The following is a 13,897-nucleotide window of genomic DNA, read 5'->3' as shown; positions in this document are numbered from 1 at the left end:
ACGAGCAAAACGTGCGATGCAACATCTAATCGGGATCATTCTACGGTATTTGAATGCTTCTGTGATAAAACAATAGAATGGAGGAAGGAAAAAGCCGGTTGGGAATGAATGAAGCCACGATGCGCCATGCACGGCGCAGCCTCCAGAGAGAGAGAGAGAGGGGGAGAGAGAGAGAGACAGGTGCAGCACCTTTCAAACCATTATAAGAATTAAAAATAAAAAAACAACCAATACCTTTAGGACTCACCTAATATGATCCAAAGCGAGCCAGAAACCAACACGAACGCGAGCATTTCTTTGTCATTGAGTCATGTGTCCCGGTGCGGGAGCGGCTCAGGGCTGCAGCATCGACTGCAGCAAGTCTCCGACAATCCGGGAGATTAAAGGGTGGAGGGTGGAGGGGGTGGTGGTGATAGGGATGTGTGCGTCTCCCAGTCCACACTGGGAGAGAGGAGGTGGGGTGGCCAGCTGGTTTGGTTTCACTGTGCAAAATGACCTACTACAGGTTACTGAAAATGTGGAAATTGAATCGGATATAGTTTACTGGAGCATCACCTCCTCCCCCTTCCTTCACCTATGGGTGGTGCGCAATTAATGGAATTAAGAGCGTTGACGGGAGCATATCATGGTTACAGCCAATTCTAAAACAAAGCTATTCAATAATCCTCACATTTCATCTAAATAAAAAAGCACTTCATAAGGCCTAGTAGCCTATAATTACTTAGCCTGATTTATTTATTTGTTTTTTGTTTTTTATCAATTGCCCAATAAAACAATATAAAATGGTGACAGCAAATCCTATTTTGAGCATTTTTTTTTTTTTTTTTTCAAATTGAGATTTGCTTACAGCATCACGCCATCCTGCAGCTTTGACACCCAGCAACGGTTTTTTTTTTTTGCATCACAATCACGTGGTACACTAAGCCCCGCCCAGTGAACTAAAGTAACCTTGAGAAAGGCTGACCAAAGTGTCAGCGGTAGGTAACCGCATAACAGTAAAGATGAGAGGGGAAATGTTTGATTCAATGTCAATTGAATGCAAAATGTTTATTTAGAAAATATTGTGGGGAAAGGTACGGGTGTAAGATTTATATATATATATATATATAGGTTTTGTGCAAATTGGCAAAAAGGTAAACAAGTAATATTGTTGTTAATTGTTTTTAAAGGAAAAAGTATTACTATTTACTGTATTTATTACAAAAATTATTTTTTTCAAATTTCAAAAAAGAATAGTAAAGTAAAGCAAGAATAAATAATAATATTTCATATAGATACATGTTTTTAATGACCCCAATCTCACAAGCACACACATTTAATTCATTGTGAGGAGTGCAAAAATATGCATTGTCCCGTTTTTTTGGTTATAGAGAACAACTAGTCAGCCTTGTTTGAATTTTGATTAATTTTTTTAAATTATTTATTCACTCTAAAATTATAGCTCTGTTTTATCATTTCCCTGGTTATCTAGAATTCATTTGCATTATCATGAATAAAAATATTTTTTATCACAGTTGTGAAGCCGAACAGGCTGTGAGGCTTCCTTTTCAAGGAAACGTATTTTATTTTCATATCTGCCAACGCCCCCCTGATTTTATCTTGAAAATTGACTACTTCCGCTTTTGCACTCACAGTCTTTCACTTGATTGAACGCGGAGCGGAAGTGAAGCAGGAAGTAGCCGCCAGGGAGAAATAAACAACAACCGGTATTATGGTATCTGGTTGTTGTTTATTTCTCCCATGAGAAAAAAAACCAATTGTTTGGATTTTTGACGCATTCATTTTGTATCAAATGAACCAATCACTGTTTATTTATAGAAGGCTGTATACAAGCGCTGCCAGCCATGAGACATACTTATTGTCTTCCTGTGTTGTTGTCACATGACTGACCTGATTTAATGGGTCACGGTTATAGAGCAGTAATCTGCCTTTTAGCAGCAAACCAAGTCTCCACCTATCTGCTTTCATTATTTCATTAATAATAAAGTGAACCTATTGCTGTGTACTTTGTGAAGATAGTTATTGAAGGTTTTGATGGCATGTCATTAACCTGAAAAGTGGATCCAATGCAGGTCTAAGAACACATGCATGCATGCATGCATAGGTTTATGTGTCATTTTATGCAACCATGCTTTAAACCCTTAACCCTATACCAGGGGTCTGCAACCTTTACTCTCAAAGGAGCCATTTTGCCTAATCTCACCTGGATTAAAGTCCTTCCAGGGGTTGGAAAAAAATACCTTCTCAATGAAGGTAATACAGTGTATAACATTTTATACAGTTAAAATAATTTTGAATAATTTGATGAGTTAATGGATTTGAAGGGCTACAAAAACACATGACAATGTCAGTCAACACACGCTAATTTCTAATTCCTTGCAACATATCAAGCATGCATATTAAGACAGCATATGTTGGCAGTTAAATAAATGTTTCCCCACACAAATTACATCTCTATTTTCTTCCAGAATAGTCTTTTTGTTAGTTTAGCAGGGATTTAAAACTTAAGGTTAGCCACAAGTGCAGAGAAAGTTGATGATCTGTAAAGGTTGCAGGAGGTGGAGTTATTGCACAATGTGATTAGTTTTACTCATCATCAATACCCTCTGTAAGAGTTAACAATTCATTATTTAATTTTTTTTTTTTTTTAAAGCTATAAGGAGCCATTGCCAAAGAGTCAAAGAGCCACATGAGACTCCAGAGCCGCAGGTTGCAGACCCCTGCCCTATACCCTACATTCCCCAACCAGAAACTGCTCTACCACTCTCCAATGTCTCCTTATCTTTGCCTAGGCCTTTATATGGTCTTTCTTTACTGCACAGATGATATAACTTACATAACATGAAACCTCTTATCAGACTGACCTGCCCACATGAACAGCAATATTTTGTATTTTACTGCTCTGGGTTTTGGAAAATGAGTTCAGACTTTAGAAGAGAAAACACAGGCTCCTGAAATGAATCAGTCAACTGAAAACAAACCATGTCATCATTTAAAGTCAAATGTATCCACAAATAGTATGAACGTTATGACATGGGGCAGGTTGAGAGCACAGGAGTGCATGAGGGGGCAGCTCAAGGTCACAGTGAAACAGTTGAACAGTGAAAGTTGTGCTTGAAACAAGAATCCTTTGTTTTTATATAAATGCATAATTTTGAAAATCCTTCCTTTTAAATAGGCTTACGAGCCTATTTATTTCAACACACACGCACACACACAACAGTGATAGGTGTTTCACTTTGCAACAAAAACACCTAAAACAACAAATACTTGCTGCTTGTTACAACTCTGAGTAAATCTTCTTAACCCTTTGGAAAATAAGCACTAATTTAACTTTGAAATATGTGCATTTTTTTCCTTACAGGGTTACTTTTCATGTTGGCCTCTTGATTTTATTCCCTACAACCTGCTTGCCATTGGGACTAGATACCGCCCAAATCTGGGAAATTGTTCAAATTCCTAATATATGAAGAAGAGGTTCCATATGGACCTTGAGAAACAAATTTAATCTAAGTTCTGATCTTCTGATAAACATAGTTTAAGTTGATTTGCTCATCTCTAATTTACGAGACAAAGATTATTTCAGACTCGCTCTTTTAACATCATGTCCCATTCTTTTACACAATAATCGGCTTTAACTCAAAAAATTGCAAATTAGATTTGACAAAAATAGATGACATAAAATTTGTAACAGTGTTAAATTTATCGACTAATTTTTTTGTCATAGATTTCGCCGACTACATATTTTTTAAGTGACAATAACTAGACTATGACTACATTTAAAAAAATGCCTGTATCAAAAATATATGCATATTTTCATAGATTAATAAAAACTAATCAATAATTTCGTCACATGAGACAAAATCCAATCAGAACCCATAAGATGTATTTACAAACATTAATACCATAATAAATGGTTATTATTTTTTGCATAAACTCTTATGTGCATATTTTAGTTGACTATATATTTAGCAGATTTAGTCGACTAAAATATTAATGTCATAAGTCATAATTGAAACTATCCTGATGACTAAATTTTGAAATTTGAACACTGGTTTGTAATACTTGTTTCAGGAACTAATCCAAAAACAAATACAAATCTAAAGATTTAAAAATGAATTTAGATAAATATACAGCGCATTAAAGGATGTAGAAAACACATTTTTGAGAAAATAGATTCTATAAATTAGACAGTAACGTGCTTGCTGTTGAAGTGAAGTGGAAACGTCCCGAGGCAGTACGGCCAGGTTTGTTTGCAGCAGACAAGTCACAACAACTACTACAGTATTAGTCATTATGAGAACGCTCCCTCCTGTGTGAGCTATAGCAGTGTAACTGAATGGCTAAGCTAAGGAGACGTGATCCAGTGTCAGCGAGCCGTCAAAGGAAGCAGATGGTCAGAGGGGAGATTGAACGCTCAAGCAGATCGTCTCATGCCAAAGCCTCAAACTACAGTTGTATCCCTGCAGGTATAGCCTAAACCAGGGGTGTCAAACTCATTTTGGTTCAGGGGCCGAACACGCACCTGTTCGATCACAAGTGGGCCGCATGTTTTAGGCGGGAAAACAAACAATTTCAATATTAACGTACATAAGTTTTCACTTCCAGTTATAGATTCAGGGTTGGGGTCAATTAGGCTTTCATTACCAATGTTCAAACACACTTAAATTATGATTTGTTTTCAATTACATGTATTTTTTATCCTCAGAAAGTCACTTACAATTACGTTCTCAATTACTAAAGTTCAATTACAATTAATCACAATTCCTGAGCCTGAAATAAATAACTTAATAAAAGTTAACCTTCCTCTTGTGTTAGCTTTCTGTTAGCATCTCTTACTTTGTTTGGCTTCCTAATCAATAAAATTATAGGTTTTAATATTTTTGGTGTGGGCGTCTGAGCCTTTTTTTGTGTCAGTATACCCCTAGATTTATATTTTTGTAAATGGTAAATTGTATTTTTAATAATTGTTAACTACATACAGTATGTATATAATTGTAACACGGTTCCTCAGTTTTGCCTTAAATTATAATTGACAATTTTCATATAATTTTCATTACAATTACAATCACAAAACATTATCTAAACTCAGTTATAATTGAATCACGATTACGACAGCAACAGATTTTTTAAAATTACAATTGCAGTCATAATCACAACATAATTGTAATTAATGATCAATTACTTGATTACAATTATACTTGACTCCAACCCTGTATAGATTAAACATAAAGTATGGAAGGCATCAACAATATCAAAACAACACGTGACACATACTTACTGTAAATGTCCGTTTTTGACCAATTTCTTTAATAATTTGGGGAGATTTTGTGGAATAATTTGAAAAAAATTACAAGATTTGGGAAACATTTTGAGTTATTTTCACAAATCACGCCTTTTTTTCTCTTCTTTTTAATTTTATTGGTTTCCAGTATCTATTGCTCAGCATGCACAACTATTTGTTTAACACTATTGTTGCTATTATTCCTACTATTTCTATAATTGCTACTTTCATTATTGACTTTACTGAATTGTTTGGTAATTTCCAGTGGTTCCCAAACAGGGGTATGTGTACACGGGTACAGGAGCACATTGCAGGGGGTACTTGGAAAGATTTAACACCACCAAACTAACAGTACTATTGCTCAATAAAATACTATATTTTCTTATAATTTATTGAAACTGGATTATGTTATGCTGTAGAGGCCAATTTATCACACTTCTGACAATAGGAGATGTGAATTAGTGTAATTTTACAAAGGAGACTGTATTTACTTACTATTGAAGTCATCACATAAAAGTTCTAGTTTAACTAAATTCCACTCATTATTTTTGAATTTGTAGATTAAGCCTTATGGGAACCAATGATTGAGACACATTTATGGGTTTAGGAGAATCTTCTGTTCCGCAAATGAAAAAGTATCTGAAGAGGGGGTACATATGATTTTGCAAAAATGCGAATGGGGTACACGGGACGAAGAAAATTGGGAACCACTGATTTACACAATGATTCATGTTTTTTTTCTGTCATTTTCACTTTCTCCAGCGGGACAAAACAGATGCTCTGAAGGGCCAGATTTGGTCCCCGGGCCTTGGGTTTGACACATGTGGACCTAAACAATTTGTCAAGCTATCCCATTACAGGCTGGTTTTAACAAACTGATCTGACAGTTTTGGTGTAAAAACAGAACAAAAGCAGCGACTGATGCTAAAAATAGAGAATCAACAGTTTAACATTTTTATTATTCTATAGACATTTAGAGTAAAACAAATGCTGTTTATTACTAAACACTCTTGTGTTATGAAACAGTATAAGACATTGAATCTATAATATGTTATGGTTTAATTCATTCAGACAACATTTTTTTCAGAAAATTTACTTTCCTCTCCTGACATGTTTCTGTCAGTCTTCCTCAGAGGCGTCTGCTGATCACTTTAATGTGGCCTTTCTGGGTGGCCACACCCCCTGTCGCCCAATCGTCGTTGGCGAAGAGAGTCAGTCAAAACATGTGAGGAGATCAAAGTCACATTTTCAAAGTAAAATTCCGGAAAAAAAAGTTGTCTTAATAAAATAAAACCTTAACATATTTATTTAAAGGGTTCGACAAGCAACACTTTTCACATGAGGGATTAAGGGAGTGATAATTAAAAATATGTTCAACATTTTCCATCTGCTCCATTATTTCTATATTTGTAATTACAGGTCCAGTCTAGTCCTTAATAGAAAACCCCTCAAGGCACTCAGAAGTGAAGATTCCACTGGAAAACTCCCTGTCATTCCCTGACAGAAACGCGCGCGTTTCCATGCCCTGGCCTCGGGAACGCGCACGCACTATCACGCCGCTGCACGTGGGAAACCCCTCACTGGATTTCAGACTGTGAATAAATCCCCGGTTTTTCCCAAAGCTGCAGCCTGCCCTCATACTGTTAGTGACGTAAAAACGAAACTAAAAACAACATCAATCATAATAAAAATATAATAGTAATGAAACCCAATAACATTCATGAGGGTGACTGCAGGTATTCGCTCTTTAATATTTCTACATGAAAATGCTTAATATGGACTGTGATATTGTTTGATGTACATGGGGAATCAATGCTTGTTTACATTTTCATGAATGGAATAAATAAAAAAATATAAAACATTTCATAATTATTGATACATTTATTATTATTTTTCAAATATTATTGATACAAAAAAAAAAATTTTCATATTATTTTGCTCAAGCTTCCTGGTTTATGTAGAAGTTATGTTAACAATTTAACTATTTAAATTTATATTTTCCACAGCGATAGTTTTTTTTGTAAATGAATTTACATTTTCAAATTTTTTCAAATTTTTTTTAAAATTCATCAATAAATGTTATTCTCGTGTTCATTGAGAAAAGTATGGAGGTAGATTTGTGCCTTATTATTCAATCAAAATGTTTTACTTCAATTAAAAATAAATATTTTCAATCAAAGAAAGTGCAAAAAAAAAACAACATATATTGCATTTGTACGGAAGAGGATTAGGGCCAAATATGATAGGGATTTTTTTTTTTTAATTAAAGTTGAAATTTTGAGAATAATGTTGAAATTGAAGTTGAAATTTCGAGATTAAAGTCGAAATTTTGAGAACATATACATTTTTACTTTAATCTTGAAATTTCAACTTTAATAAAATTATTTTCTCCATCAAAATTGGCCCTAATTCTCTTCTGTACATTTAAACATTTTTTTTTCTTTGATTGAAATTGTTTTTTTTTTTTTTTTTTAATTGAAGTAAAAATAAAAATAAAAATAAAAATATTAAAAAGTTTTTTATTTGATAGAAGATATTTTTCTTTTTAAATTATTATTATAATATAAAGACACAAATCTACCTCCAAAGAAAACAATAGTTATTTTTCATGCTCTGAGTCTCTTTTCTATCTGATTTTGACCCACACAACCCGCTGCTGCAGCGGCTGCTGCTGCTTCCGTTCAGTTGTAACTGCTTTTCATGGTTTCCCTCTATGTCGTCATCTATGCTGAGCGGTGTGAAACCAGGCTGCCTCTAGCGGACACAGAAATTACTACATTTACTGTAAATACTTCACTTCCCCGACAGCGAGATGTTTATACTAAAGGCCTGGTCCCTGCTCACATGTTAGTGGGCGGGGCTAAACTTCAGCATTGATACTCGGCGTGCATGTGCACGTACACACCACGCACTTTTAAAGTCATCATATTTATTGAAATATATTTCTGTTGTTGAACATTTACCAAACAAATGTTGTGTGTTTTTTTTGTTTTGTTTTTTATTTATTAATAATTTTTTATTTATTTATGTTTTGTATTTTAAAGTCATTGATTTATATTTTTATGTTTTGTGTGTGTGCATAAAACGTGATTTGTAAAAGTAATTCAAGCTGAAAACAGGTGTTGCAAAGCATGCATAACATGTTGAGGGTTGACTAGATAAATAAATTCTATAAATAATGTATAATATTTTTTAAAATACTATTAAAATAATTGGGTGGGGTGGGTTTCATGTAGGCTGCAGAGCTTTCAAACCTCCTTCAGCGTTTACCTTCTGATTTCTGGGAAATGAACACTGTAAAACATCCACTCTGTCAAAAATAATAACAAAAAAAACCACAGGTTGCGCAAAAACATCATGATTAAAATAATAAGTACTCCTAAATGTATTAATTAAATGGTGTTTGGTAATTTATTTCAAAATCGTATTTGCATAATCACACAATACAGTGCACTTTAATTTAGGCGTGCGTTTTTTACAGTGCACAAGGACGAGAGTGCTGCTGGTGGGGAATACCCACTAGACACTATAAAAACCAGTCATATCTTCAGTCAGAGAACACTTGTACGGAGAACAAGTTAGAGACATCATCAAAAAAAAGGTTTTCTGGATTATTCCGCAAACCTGTGGACTATTTTACAGATTTTTTCCCTTTTCTTTTCGGATCTAAACTACAACAGCCTGTAAGTGCATACTTATATTTTGCACAACTACATGCGGAAATACATTTTTTAAAAATTGTATATATATATTTTAACATACATACGGGATTTTGAATAGTAATTTTACAATTGTAGTGTTGATTTTATTGTTAGTTTATTGCAAGTCGGAGCAACAATATTTACCAACATGTGTTTTGTTTTTTTTCATACCAATTCTTCAAACAATCTGCGCATGACACAAAAACAAAACCGGATGTCTGTGCAACGGTTTGTAAATAGTTGTTTTTGTGACGGTAGATGAAAAACAAACTCCATTTGAAGTGTGTGAACGTTAACATAAGCGCGTAACAGACCGGGATAACCGCGTGCGCTCCACCGTCTCCCACGCGACGACGCCCCCTGCCCGGTCCGTGAACCTCCCCATCATCCACTGGAGCAGAATAAATCTTCCCACACTGAGGCAGATGTGGGAGTTTATTTACTGCCGCTAGTGGAGGAAACGGAACATTCTTGTTTTATTTACAGATTCTTTGCTCTTTTTCTTCTCACTTTAGGTGAACATGCCAGTGTCCAGGATGAAAATGAGGCCATGGCTGGAGCAGATGATCGAGTCCAACTCGATCAAAGGCTTGAATTGGGTTGATAAGGTGAGAGACTTTTCCAAAAAATATTACTAGTATATGAATATTTCCATTGCATATAATCAGATAACCCTGTTAAAAAAATTGATAATAAGTTAAAAAAAAAATCAGTGAAGTTTTTGCATGATTTAGTTCAGTTTAGTTATAGGAGTCAAATCAAAGTGGAATGGATTTTTAATTGATAGGCTGCATCCTGTTCTTGGTCAAAGCTCTCTCAAATGTCCAACTAAAGTGAAATCTATTTGATTTTTAATGTAATTATAAACTTATTTTTTTTATTGTTTGTATCATCAAACATGAAACATCTTTTAGTCTTTGACGTGCATAGGAAAACACCATGATATCAAAATTTACAAGAGACTGAACTTAACAACAAATTTAAAGAATATAAAGTCATCACAGCAAAATATAGCACAACTGAGAAACTGTGCGTGTCCTAATGAACCTTTGTTATCTAAGTGTTTCATTTAGTATTTTCTTTTTTTTTTTAGGAGAAAACAATGTTTGTGATTCCATGGAAGCATGCGGCACGACACGGCTGGGAGCTCGACACGGATGCCTGTTTGTTCAAAAAGTGGGCCATTCACACCGGTGAGCAAACATGAGAAGACAAGCCTTAACAATGAGACACCAAACTTGTTTATATCATGTTACAAACTATCTATCTATCTATCTATCTATCTATCTATCTATCTATCTATCTATCTATCTATCTATCTTGCAGGGAAATATGTTGAGGGCAAAACAAGTGACCCAAAAACATGGAAAGCCAACTTTCGCTGTGCAATGAACTCCCTGCCCGACATCGTGGAGGTGAAAGACAAAAGCGTCAACAAAGGCCACCAAGCTGTACGTGTCTTCAGGATGCTGCCGCAGACGCAGAAATGTCGAGGTAAGACAAAAAAATCCAGGAAGTGCAGCTGCAGGGTCATAAATACTGAGCCTGAAATAAAAAACCTAATAAAAATTAACCTTCCTCTTGTGTTAGTTTTCTGTTAGAATCTCTTATGATATCAGGTCCAAAATCTGCTGCAAAATACACACAAAAAAATATTTATCATTTAATTAATTTTCTATATTTTGGTTACCTTGTTAGGCTTCCCGGTCAATTAAATTATAAGTTTTAATATTTTTGGTGGAGGCATCTGAGCCTTTTTTGTGTCAGTATACCCCTCGATGTATATATGTTTAAATGGTAATATGTGGGAAAGCTTGATATGAAACATATTTGAGTAATTTCTATTTACATATGTGTAGAACTGTACATAGAACTGTAACATGGTTCCCCAGTTTTTTTCTCTAGCAATTTTTAAAGAATTTTCATGGCAATTACAATTACAATGTCAATTATCTAAACTCCATTACAATTTAATTACGATTATGACAGCAACCCTTTTTTTAAAAAAAAATTACAATTACAACTATAATTATGCCATAATTGTGATTAATTATCAATTACGCAATTAAAATTTTAATTGATTCTGTGAAAATACTTAATTTCTGTAAATTAATCAACGAAAATGATCTTTCCTCTGCGCAGACAAAAGGAGCAAAGCAAGAGAGACAAAGACAAGGAAGAAGGTAAACCCAGAAATGATTTATTATTATTATTATTATTATTATTATAGCTGCAGTTGTAATATTTACATCCGTTTGAATCGTATTCAGAGCTTAAGTGTCAAGATGGATGAAGACATGGAATACAGCGACACACAGTCTCCTGTCACCCCGTCACTGCCTGATGGACCCATGTTCACTCAGGAAAACACAATTGACAGCACCGTGAAGACAGAGCAAGGTGATTAAAATTGAAAACATCTGTGTGTTGTTATGACATAATTATGTTTGTAAAAGTGAAGATACTAAGCTATTCTTTCTCGTGTCGGTTATGTTCACAGACTTCCCACTCGTGCCCCCATCTGAAGTACCTGACTGGTCTTCATCAGTCGAGATCGAGCCCGACAATTTTACAAACACTTTCTTCCACAGATTTGAAGTTTCGCCTGATCATTCACCTGGTAAGACTGTTGCACAATACTGTACTCTACAGCAGGGTTGAGGTCAATTATTTTTGTCTGTTACAATTACATTTCCAATTACTCATGTTCAATTACAATTCAATTACGATTACAGTGACCAGCATTTTTCCAATTCTCACGATTATACATACTGCAGCTTTAAGTAATAAGACAACTTGTGGTTCAATAGCAGCCAGGGTTAAGGCCACATACATTGATCAGTTAAACAAATATTTTCTATTACCCATGTTCAAGTACATTTCAATTACGATTACAGTGACCAGCTTTTTTTCTAATTACAATTCAATTACAATAATTTGTATGATTGATATGAAACATATTTTATTAATTGTTAACTACATATGTGTAGAACAGTAACATGGTTCCCCAGTTTTGCATTCAAATATAATTACTTTTATACTAATATCATTAATTATTATAAGTTTTATAGAATTTCATGGCAATTTCAATTACAATGTCAATTATATGAACTCAATTGAAATTGAATTAAGATTATGACAGCAACAGATTTTAAAAAATCTAATTACAATTAAAATTACACCATAATTGTAATTAATTATCAATTAAGCAAATACAATTCTAATTGATCCCAACCCTGCTCTACAGTTACATTTCTTTCATTTAGGAAACATTTGTTAAAAACCTCTCTCTTTGGCTCTCTTTCTGTTTTAGGTTACGACTATGAAGACATCATTGAGGTGAGCATTAATGTGAAGTCCTACTTCTACTTTTGCAACAATGCATCTTCATTGACAGGAATACCCATGTTGGTTCTGATTTAAAAAAAAAAAAAAAAAAAAACCATATTCTGACAATATGCATCACTACGAGTGACCTTTAAACAAAATCCAAAAAGATCTGGCCCAAATTTGAATATCATCTGATAATTAACCGCTTTGCTGTAAAAATCTGTAAGGACAATTTCTAGCCAATACTTAGTCTAGTCTCATTCTTTCAGCTTTGCCGGGAATTGGAGATGAACTCTCCCTGGATTGTGGAAAGTTCAGACAGCAGGGTGTTCCTGAACAATGAAGCATGCACCAGTCCTGGGAGCCAATGGAGCGAAGCATCCTCTTTAGGTAACTAAAGAGCTAAACCATAGATGCACAGTAGTTAGCTAAAAAGTGCATGCTTAACATTTTGTTTCAAATTTGTAGAAAAGTGAGCAAATTTAAATGCATGTGCAGTGTTTTCCAGATTGTCCAATAACTGTGGATTTGTCTTTGTTTTGCAGCCGACGAGCTAGATGAACCTCTCCAGTATACGACGCTGAGCTCAGACTTTACACACCCCACAGACGACCTCTCAAGTTATTGTTCAATCTTCTCCAATCTCTGAAATCCACACAACTAAACAAAAAAGACTTTTTTTCCCCCACAATCCATCATAACCTGGAGTCGTCCACTCAGCGGAAATACCCACTTCCATCCCTGTCCATCCCATCATCTCTTTTACTTTCATCCTGTTTGTAAAGTTGTGAATGTAGGGAATCAGGTGTTATGTAGTATGGAATCATTCCACATTATTATTATTATTATTATGATAAAAACATGTTTTTGGCTGGTTCAAAGCATTAGGTGCTAATTTGTTGGTGAATTTGCAGCCAGATACTGTATACACTTCATAATCCTTGCCACGTTGCTTTTTCCTGGTATTCACTGTAGTGTGTTAAACGACAATAGCGCATAACTTTCCTTCTTCAGCAAACGTGTGTTTCTTCTGGTGGTAAAATAACATACCTGTATGATGTAACTGTAAATATTGTACATATATTTTTGATAAAATAAAAAACTTTTCTGATACAAAGAAGTCTACAGATTGCCTGTATGTTTCTTTTTTTGATGGAAAAAAACAATTAAAACATAAAACTGGATCATTAGTTGGCGAAACTTTGCATCCAACACAGACTTCAGGCTTCACCCATGTGCACATAATTGATGTCAATATTTATTTTTTTAATCAACCTGATAGTAATGGATTTTAATGCGATGAATAATTCAATTACTTTATTATATCTGCATTGCTCAAATTCACATTAAAGAAAAGGTAAGTAATTTTCAAAAACTAGTTGCATCCTCCAAGTGCTCTGCTTTTACCCGTCCCTCCCCTCTGTGCTCCCTCTAAAGCCACGCCCTTCACACACATGCACAAGCAGACTTTGGTCTTTTCTCTTGCTTTATCCAAATTCTTTTTTCTGCCACCATCTTTCTTTTCATTCCCTTGTTAGCAGGGCAAGCCATGACTTATGCATATTCATGAGTAGGCGTGTCT

The 13,897-nt window shown here is 34.6% G+C and overlaps 2 protein-coding genes across 4 annotated transcripts in view; one reads left to right on the top strand and one right to left on the bottom strand.

Annotated features, from left to right (window-relative positions):
- The window catches only part of acsl6 (acyl-CoA synthetase long chain family member 6), a 33,266-nt gene extending 32,731 nt beyond the window's left edge, over window positions 1-535 (bottom strand). Inside the window, exon 1 of one of the 3 annotated variants that reach the window (XM_028466371.1) lies at window positions 235-535. Coding sequence is in view for 1 of the 3 variants with exons in the window: in XM_028466367.1 (XP_028322168.1) it covers window positions 248-293 (46 nt within the window). In the remaining 2 variants the exon portion in view is untranslated. The remainder of the gene's footprint in view (window positions 1-234) is intronic. The other 2 variants (XM_028466368.1, XM_028466367.1) reach the window with 2 other exon arrangements.
- An 8,293-nt stretch (window positions 536-8,828) lies between these two features.
- On the top strand, window positions 8,829-13,432 carry LOC114475546 (interferon regulatory factor 1-like). The gene is made up of 10 exons (XM_028466450.1): window positions 8,829-8,967; window positions 9,501-9,593; window positions 10,079-10,178; window positions 10,312-10,479; window positions 11,128-11,168; window positions 11,256-11,385; window positions 11,486-11,605; window positions 12,299-12,324; window positions 12,585-12,705; window positions 12,861-13,432. Exons 2-10 carry the CDS (start codon window positions 9,507-9,509, stop codon window positions 12,962-12,964), a joined length of 897 nt encoding a protein of 298 aa, XP_028322251.1. The 5' UTR covers window positions 8,829-8,967; window positions 9,501-9,506; the 3' UTR covers window positions 12,965-13,432.
- The last annotated feature ends 465 nt before the right edge of the window (window positions 13,433-13,897 follow it).

The sequence above is a fragment of the Gouania willdenowi genome, chromosome 14, assembly GCF_900634775.1.
Source record: "Gouania willdenowi chromosome 14, fGouWil2.1, whole genome shotgun sequence".
In the NCBI taxonomy this organism is placed as follows: Eukaryota; Metazoa; Chordata; class Actinopteri; order Blenniiformes; family Gobiesocidae; genus Gouania; species Gouania willdenowi.
Note: the sequence above shows the minus strand (reverse complement) of the source record. Positions and strands in the feature narration are given on the sequence as shown.

Bases quoted from the DNA above. Each gene is read 5' to 3' on its own strand.
- LOC114475546 (XM_028466450.1), top strand. From the start codon at position 9,507: ATGCCAGTGTCCAGGATGAAAATGAGGCCATGGCTGGAGCAGATGATC. The intron at 11,386-11,485 runs GTGATTAAAATT...TTATGTTCACAG, and splicing joins CACCGTGAAGACAGAGCAAG to ACTTCCCACTCGTGCCCCCA. The intron at 11,606-12,298 runs GTAAGACTGTTG...TTTCTGTTTTAG, and splicing joins TTCGCCTGATCATTCACCTG to GTTACGACTATGAAGACATC.